At 40.0% G+C, this 17,500-nt stretch overlaps 2 protein-coding genes across 2 annotated transcripts in view; both read right to left on the bottom strand.

Moving 5' to 3' along the window:
• LOC135216074 (uncharacterized) overlaps window positions 1–17,500 on the bottom strand; it is a 307,218-nt gene that overhangs the window by 242,013 nt on the left and 47,705 nt on the right. The window lies entirely within an intron of this gene.
• LOC135216619 (uncharacterized protein DDB_G0271670-like) overlaps window positions 1–17,500 on the bottom strand; it is a 94,500-nt gene that overhangs the window by 52,189 nt on the left and 24,811 nt on the right. The window contains exon 10 of the mRNA XM_064252001.1: window positions 16,273–16,464. Within this exon, the coding sequence (XP_064108071.1) occupies window positions 16,273–16,464 (192 nt within the window). The remainder of the gene's footprint in view (window positions 1–16,272; window positions 16,465–17,500) is intronic.

Genomic DNA, 17,500 nt, shown 5'->3' with positions numbered 1-17,500 from the left:
TTACAAGGTCCCTCCCCCCTCCCCACAACCAGGGGCCAAGGTCTACGGCCCCAGGAGTGTTTCCGAGATTTCAACGGGGTTACAAATCAACGGAGAAGCGTTCGTTATTGTTCTTTGTAACACACGTGCATTTTATTTTAGTGTATTTGTTGTAATCGTATTTGATTTCATTTTTTCGTTACTTGACCATGTGGTTCAGTAAAATTGTTTTTACGGATTTTTTTTTTTTATTACGAATCAAGGGAATTCTCATCTAAAGTGGTTTTCTTCGCCAAGTTCATGACATATTTTGTCTCCAGCCTCATGAACATGGAAAAATTTCCTCTTGTTCCGCTTGAGTGCTTTCACGTTTTGAACATTAATGTAATTATGACATTTAACCGATAGAGTTTTCCCCGTGCGATCTCATTCCTCGCGGTCGCTATTCGAGACATGCAAAGTATTCCTTTGCTGGAATTCGACAACGTTTTCGGGAGGGAAGCTGAGGGCGGGAATATACGAGAGTGGTCAGCCTCGTTATCTGATTGGTTGGCGGGCGTTCAACAGGACCTGTGATTGGCCCGGGTCATGACTGTCGCTCAGGGGGCTGTTTTCAGAATTCGACCTCAAGACCGACGAGGGCCTTTTACTCCAGCCTCGTCCGAACGGGCTCATGGTGGAGCTAACTCTCTGCTTCCATTTCCCTTCCTAATTTCTTCCTCTGCAACTAATCAAGGGTTTTATTGGCGGCGGAATAATACTTTTTTGTTTGTTTATAGGTAGTACGAGAACCTGTATATCTACAGATGCCGAGAAAAATGATCTGTTATCGACACAAATGATCAATTTTCCTGTACGACACTTTTCGTCAATTTCGTATGAAGCAAGATTTTGCCCTCGAGCCCCGTCAACCTGTGAGGTGGCGAGTTCTGACTCCTACACGCGACTCGGACTTGGGTTTAATAGCCTCGTCATAATCGGGCGTTCTGACGAACCAGTTCGGCACCGCTTTGTATTGAGTTATTTAGAGTTTTTCAACAATGCTCCTCGTTGTTGTTTGTCTAACCAAAAGACGAACAATACCGGACGGTCGGGTAGATCAAAGGGGTTTGCTAATCCCGAAACAAAGCATTGGGAGTCGAGTTTTGCGTCATAAAAGCGGGTTAATGGGATAAAGATTATCGCAACCAAATAATAAGTCTCTCAAGACTTATGAAACTGTGGGTAATGCAGGCTATTTTTATCAAGTGGGCCAAAGGGACAACGGACACGTGCACGCGCGCACTAGCGTACGTACACCACAAGTTAAAAAGCATACCAAATATACTAATATATATATATATGTATATATGTGTGTATATATATATATATATATATATATATATATATATATATATATATATATATATATATACATATACATATTATATATATATATATATATATATATATATATATATATACATATACATATATATATATATATATATATATATAATATATAATATATATATATATATATACACACAATCACAACCATTCGCTATTTGATAGGGCAATTTCTTTTGACGCTGCCGCTGTAGGAAGCCGCCGCTTTTATGAGATGGGTCGAATTCCTTTCATAGTGTAACAGCGGGGTAGATGCTGAGGGGTGAATAGAATTCTGGTCGTGTTTTGACACGGAGAAAAAAAAAACATATACACACGTAATGTGCGATGTGTATTCGTTGTTTATTTTCTCAATGTCTCCCAATAATAACTTTTCATTAAACTTATCTGCTGTATAATATATGCAATTATTGTCATCAATACGCACGTTTTATATACACCCGCCTACCTACCAACATACATACAAACATACATACATATATATACATATGAATAATCTCACACCATCGTTACTAACTCAGTACACACGCTTATATACATACGAACCTACCTATCTTACATGCATACATACAAACATACGTACATATATATATATATATATATATATATATATATATATATACATATATATATATACACATACATATGACTCATCACACACCATCGTTACTAACCCTGTACTTGTACACTCTTATATACATACGGACCTACCTATCTACATACATACATAAATACATACATACATACATACTTACATACATATATATGCATGACTAATATTAGGCCACTATAACAACCACAATACGAGTACACATGCATTTATAAAACCAACCTACATACACACACATACACACATATGACTAATCACCCACATTCTGGCTTCTCATTTTCCTCTAATAATTCTGGCCTGCATGACTCAGCAGAAGCCAACAATGCCATTCAGCTTCTTAAAGGAACAACTGCACACATCATATCACCCCGATCTGTGGGTACAGAAGCGACTCGTACTCAGGTTCTCATGACAAAATTAATATTATTTATTTTCTTTTATAGATGGTGCCTTTAAAAAGTTTCAATTCTTTTTATGGACACTGCCTTCAAACTAGCCCCAACTTAGTTCTGAAATTCAGGTCCAGGATTCTGTGATGTATTGGCACTGTTTAATCTGCATCTAAAATTGGTATACAGTAAAAACTTTCAACAAACCTCAGTCTCCTGTTGATCTTCTTCTTCGTTATTTCTGTGAAGTATGACGGAAATGCCAGTCAGATTCTCACACCCCCAACCCCCCCTTTCTCTCTCTCTCTCTCTCTCTCTGTGAGCAAGTCCACGGGAATAAGGAGAGTGAGGGGAGATTGATATGAGAGAGAGAGAGAGAGAGAGAGAGAGAGAGAGAGAGAGAGAGAGAGAGAGAGATCTAACAATAACAGAAGAAATGGACTCGAGCTTTGCGAGAAGGGAAGCTATAATTGAGAGAATAAAGACAAAGACGAGAATGCTTCACCTCGGACGTAAGTTGAAAGAAACTGCCACTAAACTATCCTGGACTCAGCAGAGTTCCAAAGTAACAAGGTTACCGAAGTCAACCTAAATTCTTACCATAAATATCCATTGGAAAGTATTTTGTCTGTCTGATAAACAGTGAGGAGCCTATTGTGAAAAATTTATTAGAAAGTTCACATCTCTCATATCTAAGGACACCATTTCTTAGAATCCTTGACCATTCAATTAAAGTTACTGGCTAAGCTATATCCGACCTAGCAAATACGAGAGAACGTTACCTAGGAGTGATTCCTGAGCTACCTTTCTCAAATGACAGTACTTTTTTGAAGCTACCCATAGTTCACAGTCTCAGTGACACTCGGAATAATTTTTGTTGTCCTGGTAACTGTTATAGATCCCACTATCACAACCCATACTAACATTCATTGTTCTATCTTCTCGGTTTTCATTTACTTGCTAATGATAATGTAAATTTCAAGTTGCACTGAAACGCTTAAAGGCTCCTAAAGTCTCTGCAGTTTCGTTATATACTATCACCAGTCAATATTTATCCACAAACATAGAAAAAACCTTATTCTTTTCTTTCCGCAAGTTCCAACATCGGGTGCAATTTTGTTGAATTCTCCAGCTACTTAGTCACTTAGAAGACTATACACACGCACACACACACACACCTATATCTATCTATCTATCTATCTATATATATATATATATATATATATATATATATATATAATATATATATATATTATAATATATATATATAATATATATATATATATATATATATAGGTGTGTGTGTATGTATGTATGTATGTATGCATGCATGTATATAAATAAATAAACATATAAAAATAAATATATTATATTGTATATATGTATATATACATATGTATAAATGTTATATATATATAGGTATATAGATATATATATATATATATATATATATATATATATATATATATTTTCGTTAAAAAGCAATTGCTTTAGTGGCATCAATAATTTCTTGCAGGTATCTTCATACCGACGAAGTTTTTTCCGATTCTCGTTCGTCAATTTCTGGTGAAATATACGCAGACTTCCTTCTTCCATTTATTGAATTTTGTCACGACAGCTGTTTCGCCTTATGGCATTATCAAGCGACTACTGACTTTACAATCTGACCTTTCGGCCTATTTATCTCATCGTGTGGGAGGTATGACCTCGAGGTATGGGTACTGGTTAGTCTAGGGATTAACAGCTTAAGGGCGTTGTTTTAGTTACAAAGAATATAAGGACATATGTACTGCGACAATAAGAGTGAAAGTTTAAACAGTGGTTAAATTCAAAATACAATGCCATGTGCTAGAGTTTCCTTAAATGTATGTTTAAAATTTAATATGTTACATGTTGGTTTTAGATAAAAATTACAAAATTACATACAGGAATGAAAATGAATATAGAAATCTAAATACGGGAGTACAAATATATGATATATTTTATAGCATGCATAAAGGTACAAGAGATAATTTCTGTTTATACATAAATGTGTATGATTTATTTGAGTGTGTGTGTGTGTGTGTGTGTGTGTGTGTGTGTATGTCCAAAATGGTCTACGTTGGTTAACGGTTGCTGATTCGTGTTGGGCGGGTCTCAGCGACCTGAGTAAGGATGTTACTTGACTTTCGCTGACGCTGGGTCTTCTCATGCTTCCAAGGGGCGCGATGTTCTCGGTGGATTGGGGCGCGCTGTCTGGTCCCTGTTGGCTTGGGTATTCCTTCTCCTGCTGGAGGGGAGTATATGGTCCGATTCTTGTTGGACGTTCAAGGTCGGCTTCTGAATAGCGATGCTCACTGCTTCCGTTATTAAGAGGCGACCGTAGTTGTCTTCTCTGTGTACGACCTGGGTGCCTTCTATGAGCTCTTGTAGAGATGGCTTCCTGTCGTGAACATCTATGTATGTTGATGGATGGCCCCTTGATTTCTATGAGCCAGCAGACGTCTCCGAAGGGTCGTTGTAGTGTGCCCGATGTAGTTTTGGCTGTGAGGTTTACACACCTCCTCTGGACAAGTAAATTTGTAAACTACATTCGTGCACATCTCCTTCGGTCCCCCCGGAGCGGTGCTGTTCTTCATTATTAAGGCTGCTACAAGGTTGGGCTTACTATATATCCTGAGGCTTATTTTATGGTAAGGGGCTTTGGGGTTACGCCTCTGTTTATTATCCCGCGTAGTGTGCAGCAATCCTCCTTGTATGCAGACCCATAATGTACACGATGGTAAATAATCAAGTTTTCCTCGTTTTTCGCCATGGTGTTGGGTTGGTAAAATTCGTCCATTTTCTTTTTATTGCTGCTTCGATAATTTGATCTGCATACCCGTTGTTTGTCAGCAGTTGGCGAATTCGGTCGAGTTCGTTATGTATATCTTTCCCATGATGAGCTGTGTGTGAAGGTTCTGTTGACATACACACTCACGACAGACTTTTTATATGCGTCCGGGCACTCCCCGCGTGCGTTCAAGCAACGCCCAGCGTTCGTTGCTTTCGTATAAACGGTCGTCTTAAACTGTCCTTCTTGTTGTTTTTTTTACCAGGACATCAAGAAATGGCAAAGTCTTCTGCTGGCTGTGCTCTGTGGTGAAGTTGAGCACTGAGTTTCTTTTCAGAGCATCTGCTAGTTTTTTGGTATCTTCAGGCTCTTTTATTGTGACGAATATATCGTCGATGTACCGCCCATAAATCCTAGGTTTTAGATGTTCTCTAAAGGTCCTTTCTTCGACGGTGGCCATGTACATATTTGCAAAGAGGACCCCTAGTGGGGATCCCATGGCGACTCCGTCTACTTGTCGAAATAATTCCCCCTGATGAGAGAGGAAAGGGGCTTCTGTAGTGCTAGCTTTCAGCATAAAACTCTTCGGAGGACATCTTCGGAAATGGGCAGCGGGTTCTTCTCGGACCTGTATACACGATCAAGAATGATGTCGATCGTTTCTTCGACGGGAACGTTCGTAAACAAACTCTCCACGTCGAGTGAGGCAATGTCGTCTTCTGGTCCTTTTTCCTGTAGGAGATCAATAAACTCCACCGCTGATTTCAGTGAATATGCACCGGGTATGTAAGGTACCAGCAAATCATTCAGGACTTTCGCTATCCTATAGGTTGGGGATGTCATCTGAGAGATGATGGGCCTTAGGGGGTTGCCTGCCTTGTGTGTTTTCACTGTTCCGTAGCAGTAACCGGGCCCATAGTCTCCTTTTACCTTAGGGAATTTTACGACGTCTTGCTGATTGTTGGCCCTAGTCACAAGCCTCGACACTTTCTTTCTGAGGTCCTCGGTGGGGTCTTTTGTCAAGCGTTGGAATTTGGATAGCGAAAGTCCTGAATGATTTGCTGGTACCTTACATACCCGGTGCATATTCACTGAAATCAGCGGTGGAGTTTATTGATCTCCCACAGGAAAAAGGACCAGAAGACGACATTGCCTCACTCGACGTGGAGAGTTTGTTTACGAACGTTCCCGTCGAAGAAACGATCGACATCATTCTTGATCGTGTATACAGGTCCGAGAAGAACCCGCTGCCCATTTCCGAAGATGTCCTCCGAGAGATGCTGAAAGCTAGCACTACAGAAGCCCCTTTCCTCTCTCATCAGGGGGAATTATTTCGACAAGTAGACGGAGTCCGCCATGGATCCCCACTAGGGGTCCTCTTGCAAATATGTACATGGCCACCGTCGAAGAAAGGACCTTTAGAGAACATCTAAAACCTAGGATTTATGGGCGGTACATCGACGATATATTCGTCACAATAAAAGAGCCTGAAGATACCAAAAAACTAGCAGATGCTCTGAAAAGAAACTCAGTGCTCAACTTCACCACAGAGCACAGCCAGCAGAAGACTTTGCCATTTCTTGATGTCCTGGTAAAACAACAAGAAGGACAGTTTAAGACGACCGTTTATACGAAAGCAACGAACGCTGGGCGTTGCTTGAACGCACGCGGGGAGTGCCCGGACGCATATAAAAAGTCTGTCGTGAGTGCGTATGTCAACAGAACCTTCACACACAGCTCATCATGGAAAGATATACATAACGAACTCGACCGAATTCGCCAACTGCTGACAAACAACGGGTATGCAGATCAAATTATCGAAGCAGCAATAAAAAAGAAAATGGACGAATTTTACCAACCCAACACCATGGCGAAAAACGAGGAAAACTTGATTATTTTACCATCGTGTACATTATGGGTCTGCATACAAGGAGGATTGCTGCACACTACGCGGATAATAAACAGAGGCGTAACCCCAAAAGCCCCTTACCATAAAATAAGCCTCAGGATATATAGTAAGCCCAACCTTGTAGCAGCCTTAATAATGAAGAACAGCACCGCTCCGGGGGGACCGAAGGAGATGTGCACGAATGTAGTTTACAAATTTACTTGTCCAGAGGAGGTGTGTAAACCTCACAGCCAAAACTACATCGGGCACACTACAACGACCCTTCGGAGACGTCTACTGGCTCATAGAAATCAAGGGCCATCCATCAACATTACATAGATGTTCACGACAGGAAGCTATCTCTACAAGAGCTCATAGAAGGCACCCAGGTCGTACACAGAGAAGACAACTACGGTCGCCTCTTAATAACGGAAGCAGTGAGCATCGCTATTCAGAAGCCGACCTTGAACGTCCAACAAGAATCGGACCATATACTCCCCTCCAGCAGGAGAAGGAATACCCCAAGCCAACAGGGACCAGACAGCGCGCCCCAATCCACCGAGAACATCGCGCCCCTTGGAAGCATGAGAAGACCCAGCGTCAGCGAAAGTCAAGTAACATCCTTACTCAGGTCGCTGAGACCCCGCCCAACACGAATCAGCAACCGTTAACCAACGTAGACCATTTTGGACATACACACACACACACACACACACACACACTCAAATTTAAATCATACACATTTATGTATAAACAGAAATTATCTCTTGTACCTTTATGCATGCTATAAAATATATACATATATTTGTACTCCCGTATTTAGATTTCTATATTCATTTTCATTCCTGTATGTAATTTTGTAATTTTTATCTAAAACCAACATGTAACATATTAAATTTTAAAACATACATTTAAGGAAACTCTAGCACATGGCATTGTATTTTGAATATCTATTTAACCACTGTTTAAACTTTCACTCTTATTGTCGCAGTACATATGTCCTTATATTCTTTGTAACTAAAACAACGCCCTTAAGCTGTTAATCCCTAGACTAACCAGTACTCATACCTCGAGGTCATACCTCCCACACGATGAGATAAATAGGCCGAAAGGTCAGATTGTAAGTCAGTAGTCGCTTGATAATGCCATAAGGCGAAACAGCTGTCGTGACAAAATTCAATAAATGGAAGAAGGAAGTCTGCGTATATTTCACCAGAAATTGACGAACGAGAATCGGAAAAAACTTCGTCGGTATGAAGATACCTGCAAGAAACTTATTGATGCCACTAAAGCAATTGCTTTTAACGAAAATTGTATTAGAGAAAAACTATGCCCTAAAGTATATATATATATATATATATATATATATATATATATATATATATATATATATATATACATATATATTTGAAGATGAAAGTCCCATAAAACAGTTTTAACGTTGCAACCAGGAGCACAAGAGGAAGTGCTCGAAATATATGGTTGCAACGTTAAAATAGTGTTTTAGGGGCCTTTTGTCATCATATTATACTGTTGTATTACAGTAAAAAGACATTCATATATATATTTGTTAATGATAATACATTCCACGATCAATTGTCTTTTAATGATAAACCACTCGCAACATTCCAAAATCCCTGACAGTATAATGATTCATCCTCGGCGAGGTTAGACTTCCCCAGATTATTTATGTAAGGAGGATCGTCTAATCCATTTATAAAAAAAAAAGAATGAAAAAAAACCGATAATGGTTATATGTGAGCCACAAGCTCAAACCCGAAACTGGTTTGTGTCCCTCGCGGGGCGATGTTAGACTGTTGAACCAATACTAGAATTTCCACGTAAGAAGGGCGAGCCCGATGCTAGACTGACCTTTTTGATAACATCGAGTGGGAGCGTCAACCACAGATCACAGCAGCAGCTTTTCAACTTCCCGACACCGGACACGTCCAGACGACGCGATGACAGTGAACTGATTCTCAGAGGATTTTTCAGTGAGAGAGAGAGAGAGAGAGAGAGAGAGAGAGAGACGGGGGTGGGGTGAATCCATAAATGAAGAATATGGATTAATTGCAGTAGCTCAAAAGGACTAACAGAGAGAGAGAGAGAGAGAGAGAGAGAGAGAGAGAGAGAGAGGAATCAATAAATGAAGCATATGGATTAATTACCCTTGTACGCAGCTGGGTCGACTGGTGGGTAGTATGCCGGGATCGAACGGCGGATCTTGTAACTGAGAACTCAGTGCTATACAGCCATTTTACTGCATCCAGAGAGAGAGCATAAACGAAAGAAGAATAATCTAATCAATCTTCAACCAGGAAGATTAAAGAGAGAAGAGTGAAAAGGTTTAAAGATATATATACATTTACACATATATAGTATATGTGTATATTATATTTCACTAATATTTTCTAACTCTTAAGACTTTATCAAAGAACAAATCAGAAGCTTCCATTGCATAAAATACCCTTAAGTTTAAAAAAGAAAAACAGTCAAGTGGCAAAGAACGGTCAATTATGAATAAAAATAACAAATAAAGATGAGAAACATATCAACAAAACAAACAAACAAACACCAAAGCAACAGACGAATAATAAATCGAGAAAAACTGACGGTAAATGTACATGACACCGCGAAAAGAAAGAATAATAATAATAAAACTTTTTGTATTTGTCAAAATTATGTGTAAAAGGGTTGTGCATATCTGAATGGATGTGGTGGGGGTGGGAGGGGTAGTGGTATTCTGGGGGTGGGGTTTATAATAGGGCACCGTGGCATTGCCAAAGACGTGCCCAAGAATGCATGAATTTGGGATTTGAGATGATAAGAGAAGAGAGAGAGAGAGAGAGAGAGAGAGAGAGAGAGAGAGAGAGAGAGAGATTTGGAGGAGATAATGGACTTTGAGGAACCTGTTCTTCCAAACGGAAGACTAAGAACAGGAAAGGAGAAGAAGAAGAAGAAGAGGAAGACGAAGGAGAAGAAGAAAGAAAAGGAGGAGGAGGAGGAAGAAGAAAAGGAGGAGGATGTGGAGAAGAAGAAGAAGAAAAAGAAAGAAAAGGAGGAGAAGAAAAAAAAGAGAAGGAGAAGGAAAGAAAAGGCGGAGAAGAAAGAAAGAAAGAAAGAAAAGGAGAAGAAGAAGAAGAAAGAAAAGGAGGAGAAGAAAAAGAAAGAAAGAAAAGGAGGAGAAGAAGAAGATGAAGAGAAAGAAAGAAAGAAAAGGCAAAGAAGAAGGAAACGAGGAGGAAAAAGGAAAAGAAGAAGAGAAGAAGGAAAAGAAAAGGAGAAGAAGAATAAGCAGAAGAAAAAGAAGGAGAAATATAGGAACAAGAACAAGAAAGAAAATGAGGAGAAGGAGAAGAAGAAGAAGAAGAAGAAGAAGAAGAAGAAGAAGAATAAAAAGACACTGACGATGATGATGATGATGATAAAAGGATGAAGCAAAGAGGGCTCTTACCGGCGGCGGGTAGTTGTGGGTCGGGGGGGAGGGGTTGGGGAAGGGGGGGAGGGGGGAGGGGAGGGGGGGGGGCCTAAAAGGTTTTCCGGGATTTATTTCCTAGTTGAATACCAGTAGATTATTATTATTATTATTTTATATTTTTTAAATGTTATTGTTATTAATATTTTTTTTGCGGAGGTGCGGGGCCCTCGGCCATGGCCTGCTCCCCCCCCCCCCCGCCACCACCCCAACTCTAAATCTGCCACTAGTAGTTTTTGCTTGTATGGTATTCTTACGCTGCTTGTAACCAGTGGTTATTCAGCAACGGGACCAACGGCTTTACGTGACTTCCGAACCACGTCGAGAGTGAACTTCTATCACCAGCAATACACATATCTAACCCCTCAGTGGAATCCCCGAGAATCGAACTTGCGGCCACCGAGGTGGCAGGCCTAGACCATACCGACCACGCCACTGAGGCGCTCCGGAGAAGAAAAGAAGATGAGACTCGGAGGAGTACCTCAGAGAAGTACCTCAGAGAGCCTCAGAGATGGGAGTACTGATAAGGAGAAACCAGGCTGCCACTTCCTGGAAAATGATTTCCTTTGAATACAGATTAATTCTGAAAAGGTCTATTGCTGACAGCGCTTCAGGCTGATGAGGCCACTCCCAGTCTAGACCTTGAGAGAGAGAGAGAGAGAGAGAGAGAGAGAGAGAGAGAGAGAGAGAGAGAGAGAAGAGGGTATAAATAATTTGGGTTTGCCATTTTGCTCTTTGTCACTTTTTGCAGCAATGGCAGTAGCTCAGTAAAGTGAGAGAGAGAGAGAGAGAGAGAGAGAGGAATCAATAAATGAAGCATATGGATTCACTTAAGCCAGTTATGGTTAAGCGTTGTCAGTGTTTGCAGGCAGGAATTGTGATGAGAGAGAGAGAGAGAGAGAGAGAGAGAGAGAGAGAGAGAGAGAGAGAAACACCTAGACAGTGCAGGTGCAGTCTATGGAGATGTTTGTGAATTACTTATTAATTAATAGACAAGCTTTCTTCTGCATTCAGTCATGATGCAGGTTGAAGTGTTAATTTATAAAGTTTTGGCTGGAAAGGAGCAACAACCTCTTATGTATTCACTTGTTTATATATTTATTTGTTCAACAATTTTTCGCTTACTCGGTGAGTAAGCCTACAAACTTCTTTGTTCTTGCTGTTGTTCTTGTTGGGGGTTAGGTGAGATCTATGAAAGAGCTTTAAAAGGTCTGAAAAATGGTGTCTAGTATTGAGTTAAAATTACAGATATTTTAGGATAGGATATTTATGATTTATTTTTTAGAATGAAAATGTAAAAAATAAATTATGCGCATGTTAAACAGCACAGAAAAATTATATCTGATAAAATCTAGCGTATTTGCTTTCATTTTCGTTGGTGAAACAAGACTATTTGATGTAGATTTTAGCACGTTTTGATTTACGTTAAAATTTAGGAATATAATGTTTCCAACTTATGCGTGAGGAGACAATCGTGCGCGCGTCCCGAGCAAGCTGGAGGTCGGATCACGCCCTGTTAAAACTTATTTTCGCTTTTAAGACAACAAAGCCGGCGAGTATCACTAACCGCAGGTACCCTTGTAGCACCCGTCAATCAACCATTTCTCGCATTTACTCATCGGTAATTAAGGAATCTTCGGATTGCGATGATTGTTGTTTTAAGGGGGCGGGAACATGCTGGGGGAGAAGGGGATACGTTTGGAAGAGGGGGAGCTTGGGGGGCGGGGGTGGTTGGTTGCTGGGAACGTTCTTTATGAAATCAAATGCAAAATTGGCAGAAAGTCTCAGTGCCAAGATTCTTTACGTTCACACACACACACACACACACACACACACACACACACACACACACACATATATATATATATATATATATATATATATAATTTATATATATATTTATATATAGATATGTATATATAATTATAGATATATATGTATATATATATAGATATATATATATATATATATATATATATCAAACGAAGGTTAAAACCTCAGACGGGATGCATAGCGGGAAAGGTTTAAATGCAGACGTCTGTTTCATATTGGGGTAGTTATTCAATGCGACGTTTAAGGGACCAGCCCCATTTTCAAGCTGAAAATTACAATAATAAAATCAAATTACAATAATTACTCATCTAAAAAGAACACAATTACAACATAAAAAGCAAATTAAAAGAACACTAACGAAACTCAAGTACCATTTACAGTAGAGGAAGGAAGACGAGTGAGTGTATATTATATAATATATATATATATATATATATATATATATATATATATATATATATATATATATATATATATTATATATATATGTATATCTATATATATGTGTGTGTAGTTGTTCCCGACACTCCGGTGGTCTCGTAGAACCCGCCAGTCGGCCGCTCCCAAATATTACTCAGTCATCAGTAATCCTCAAATTGCATAATTCGGCCACTGTTTCATTTCCTCCGATGGGCCTCTCGCTTCATTTGGGGCTTCGCAACATTTATCCTTCTTCTTCTCCCTCTCCTTCTCCTTTTTCTCTTTCATCCAGCCTGGGCTAGGTTAGTGCATCAAGTTAACGAACTTATTGGTCTTGAAACCCCACAAAATACTAAGAATAAACAAATATGTCAACAACAATAACAGCATCATCTTGAACACAGTCTAGCACACCTGCAGACGAGTCTGATGTACGAATCATCATCATAACTAATCAGTTGAGCATAAACCACGAATAATCGTGTTCATGTCTACAGGTTTCGCCGTTGCAGTCTTCACTGTTGGCAATCAGGAGTCTCCATTAACTTCACTGGTGGCAGTCAGTAGTCTTCATTCGTGCAATCAATAGTTTTCACTAGTGAGGCTAATAATCTTCACCGCTCCAACTTATTTGCCTTCCCATGGTTCAGTCAGTAGCTTTCACCAGTATGGCTGTTTATCTTCACAGGTGCCATCAAGTGTATTTTCACTATTATGTTCAAAACATCCACAGGTATAATCAATAACTAGTCTTCATCGGGTAGAATCAACCTCACCATTAACCCTCAAAAGGTCATCCTAGCATTTAAAGGTCTCCAAAGCAGACGACAAACAAACAAATCTAAAAGCAAAAGCGCCCCGAGTGACCTTGACCTTCGGCTGAGAAAAAAAAGAGAGCTCTCTCCGTTAACTAAAAGCGGTCGTGAAAATCCCTATAAGGACCCAATTCAGCGAGGGAAAATTCAAGTTGGCCCGACGAAAGTGGAGTCCTGCACTTATTAGGCAACTTGTTCGGGTTGGCTCCTCACAAGGCAATGGGGCAGCGGCCCATGTTTGGAGTGGTGGGAGGTGGTGGTAAGTAGTAGTAGTAGTATTAGGAGGAGGGAGGAGTATAGGGTGGGAGGGAGGGATGGGGTATAGATGGGTATTATAAACTCCACCTGTGCATACCTGGCAACCACGTGCAGAGCGGCGTAGACCGAAGTAAATAAAGGGTCCGCCGCTCTTATCGAATCAGGTGGCGGCGATCGTGATAGGCGACGTAGTGGAGCGGCGGGGAGCGCATTCTGATTAGGCCGGCAAATTGGACGACGATTCCGCTTCCCCGGCTAATGAATGGGTTGTTTGGTCTACTCGGTCTTCTTCTTGGGATTGGGATCAGGGATGGAAGGATTAGTGGAGGTCTCGAATGATTGGAGGCAATGCTAACGTTGACTTCAGAATGTCAAAAGGTATGTTCCTGGTTGTCCAGAGTTTTCGTGTTTGCTGATGGAAAAATGAAGCCGAGAGTCTTCGGTATTCATAGATATTGAAAATTGATAAATGTCGTTAGTTTTGCTTTTGCGAGCGGGGTAATTATTAATAAAGGAATAGAGTTGACTGCCGGAGGTTTTCACAGTGCTACATGAAAAGATAATTATGGATAAAATGAGAAAAACAGCTGATTCCACAAGAGTTCATGGAAGAACGAGGGAATGCAAACTAAACAGTAGTTGACTAGAACAAAAAATGAAGCTAACATCACTATTTTGCTTTAGAATCTAATTCAACTTCAAGACAAGGAATATCCACAGGAAATCAAATTAAATCTAATTAACACCGTAGGTAAAAAGTTATCTAACTATTACAAATCTAAGGGTTACAACAATATCTAGAAAAATTCAGTAGTGGACCTTTTGCCCTAATTGAAAGTTTAATTTGAGGTCCTGACTCGCGGTGAATTTCCAAGTGTATGTATGTATGTATGTATGTATGTATGTATGTATGTATGTATGTATGTATGTATGTATGTATGTATGTATGTATGTATGTATGTATGTTCAACATTACTTAGAAACTTTATTCGTCAAAAACAGCTGACTCGAAATCTAACAGTCTGCAAGGACAACTAGGTTACTGAAAAAAAAAATCTACTTTTGTTTTGAAAATCACGAAGACTTGTTTCATAAAACGGAAAATGGACTCTAAAACAAATGATTCTGAAACGACCTGCTAACTGTCTTACCCATACACAAACACACAAACACAAACACAAACACAAACACACACACTTAGAAGAAAAATCTACCCACAAAACCCTTGCATAAATATAAAACTAAGCGACAATTTTTTCCCGAAAAGGCAAAGGTTCCGAGACCAGAACTAATTGCAAGAACATGCTACCAGCTGCCGGACTAAAGAGAGAGAGAGAGAGAGAGAGAGAGAGAGAGAGAAGAGAGAGAGAGGAAAAAACTTGTTTATTGTATTCGAAAACAGATACTTGAAAAAGAGCCAGTGGGTCACGAGTGTACAATTAAAGGATATTTGCGCTGCAGCCGACAGCGAGATGGGACGACAAAAAACAAACAGTTTGAAAATTCTGAGAGAGAGAGAGAGAGAGAGAGAGAGAGAGAGAGAGGAGAGAGAGAGAGAGAGAGAGAGAAGGGGGGGGGGTTTCTCGTTCAAGCACTGTTAAATTTCCTGAGAGAGAGAGAGAGAGAGAGAGAGAGAGAGAGAGAGAGAGGTCGTTATAAGAATCGCCATCCGCATGACAACGAGACTCAACAAGGCGTGATCCGACCTCCAGTTTACTCGATATGCGGGCAAGATTTTCCCCTCACGCATAACTTGTAAACATTATATTCCTAACTTAATGTTAAGTAGTGTTCGTAATTAATACTCATACTTAGTGCTACTCATAATAACAACAAGGATCAAATAAAAAAGACAAATTAAACACGTTCATATATTCTCAGTTATAAGTGGAAACAAAATAACTGAACAAAAACATAGCCTGAATTCATTACACCAAATAAATTAAAACGTGCTAAAATCTATGGTTAAATAAATCCTTGTTTCACCAACGAAAATTAAAATAAATACGTAGGTAATATATTAGAAATCCTTTTTCTGTACTGTTTAACAAGCACATTATTCATTCTTTTTACATTTTCATTCTCATAAATTAATCATAAATATTCTATCCAAAACATTGCTGTATCTTTAACTCAATGTGAAAAATCGATGTAATGTGGTCCGGATCCCACAATAAGCTGTAGGTATCGTTGCTAAGTAACCAATTGGGTTCTAGCCACGTAAAAACATCTAATCCTTCGGGCCAGCCCAAGGAGAGTTGTTAATCAGCTCAGTGGTCTGGTAAAACTAAGATATAATTGGAACTTTTGTTAGGCTCTTCCATAGACCTTTCCTAACTCCCAAGAAGAAGAAGAAGAAGAAGAAGAAGAAGAAGAACAATAACAAAGTAGTTTGCAGGCTTACTCCTCGAGTAAGCGAAAATTGGTAGACTCGAGCAATATCGGAGAACGCTCTCAAAGTCATATACCTCCGAGATCCGCCGACAGTCCTCGCGGTAGTACTGCCTGACGGAGGAGGAGGCAGCTCCCTTCTTCATCAGGTATTCAGTCCGCGTCTCCTGCTTCGTCTCGGTTCCACGAGCGCTCTTCTTAATCCCTGCAAACAATCTCACCCGGTAAGAAGAGAGAAATGGCAAACTGCATACTTGCATTGCAATTGATATTCTCGAGGGGAGAAGGTCCGGATGAACTTCGCAATGCAGAATGCTCTTACAGCATCACGAAAAAGAAGAAGAAGGGGAAGAAGAAGAAGAAGAAAAAGAAGAAGAAGAAGGAGAGAGAGATGGCCTTCCTTCAAGCAACGTTTGATTTACTAAGATAGATAGATAGATAGAGAGAGAGAGAGAGAGAAACATGTATCTCGTTCAAGCACTATTCAGTCTTTCTGAGAGAGAGAGTGAGAGAAATGGATTTCTTTCAACACTGCTCGATTTTCTGAGAGAAAGAGAGAGAGAGAGAGAGAGGTCCTCGTTAAAGCAATAATTTTCTAAGAGATGAGAGAGAGAGAGAGAGAGAGAGAGAGAGAGAGAGAGAGAGCTTCAGATCGATATCAATATTTCAGATCCAGAGCGTTTTCCCTCCTATTTATTTCGGCTAATCCTCGATGCAGCCTCTAATCAGCTGGAAGGTTTTCGTTACTCAATATGTCTTGGAAGGGGGGAGGGAAGGTTGGGGGAGGGGGGAGGAGGATGCTAAAAGGGACTTCTTATTGGGTCCCCTAATCTTCTCGGAGGATCAGAAACGTGGTGGTTAAAAGAACAGGTTTTGGGGAGCTTTTTCACATGGCCGCTGAAGACACAAAACTCCGCCAGCCCGGGTTTATGTATGTGTGTGTGTGTGTGTTTATAAGTGTCTGTTCGCAGCTGACTCTATCTGTGTGCCCGTCTGGGTTCTGTCTGTCTGTCTGTTTATATGTCTGGGCGGCTTTAGGGTCTCAGCTGATTCCGTTTTTTAGAATACTTTATTTATTCGTTTATACATTGTGCGTTTATTTATTTACTTATTTATTTATTTCTACAGCCGACTCTGTTTGTCAGTCTGTCTGTCTGTATGTCTTGGTGGCCGTAGGGTCTCAGCTGATTCCATTTTACAGAAAAGTATATTTTCCTGTTCCACTCCTTAATGGTACTTCC

Source organism: Macrobrachium nipponense, chromosome 6, assembly GCF_015104395.2.
Source record: "Macrobrachium nipponense isolate FS-2020 chromosome 6, ASM1510439v2, whole genome shotgun sequence".
Classification (NCBI taxonomy): domain Eukaryota; kingdom Metazoa; phylum Arthropoda; class Malacostraca; order Decapoda; family Palaemonidae; genus Macrobrachium; species Macrobrachium nipponense.
Note: the sequence above shows the minus strand (reverse complement) of the source record. Positions and strands in the feature narration are given on the sequence as shown.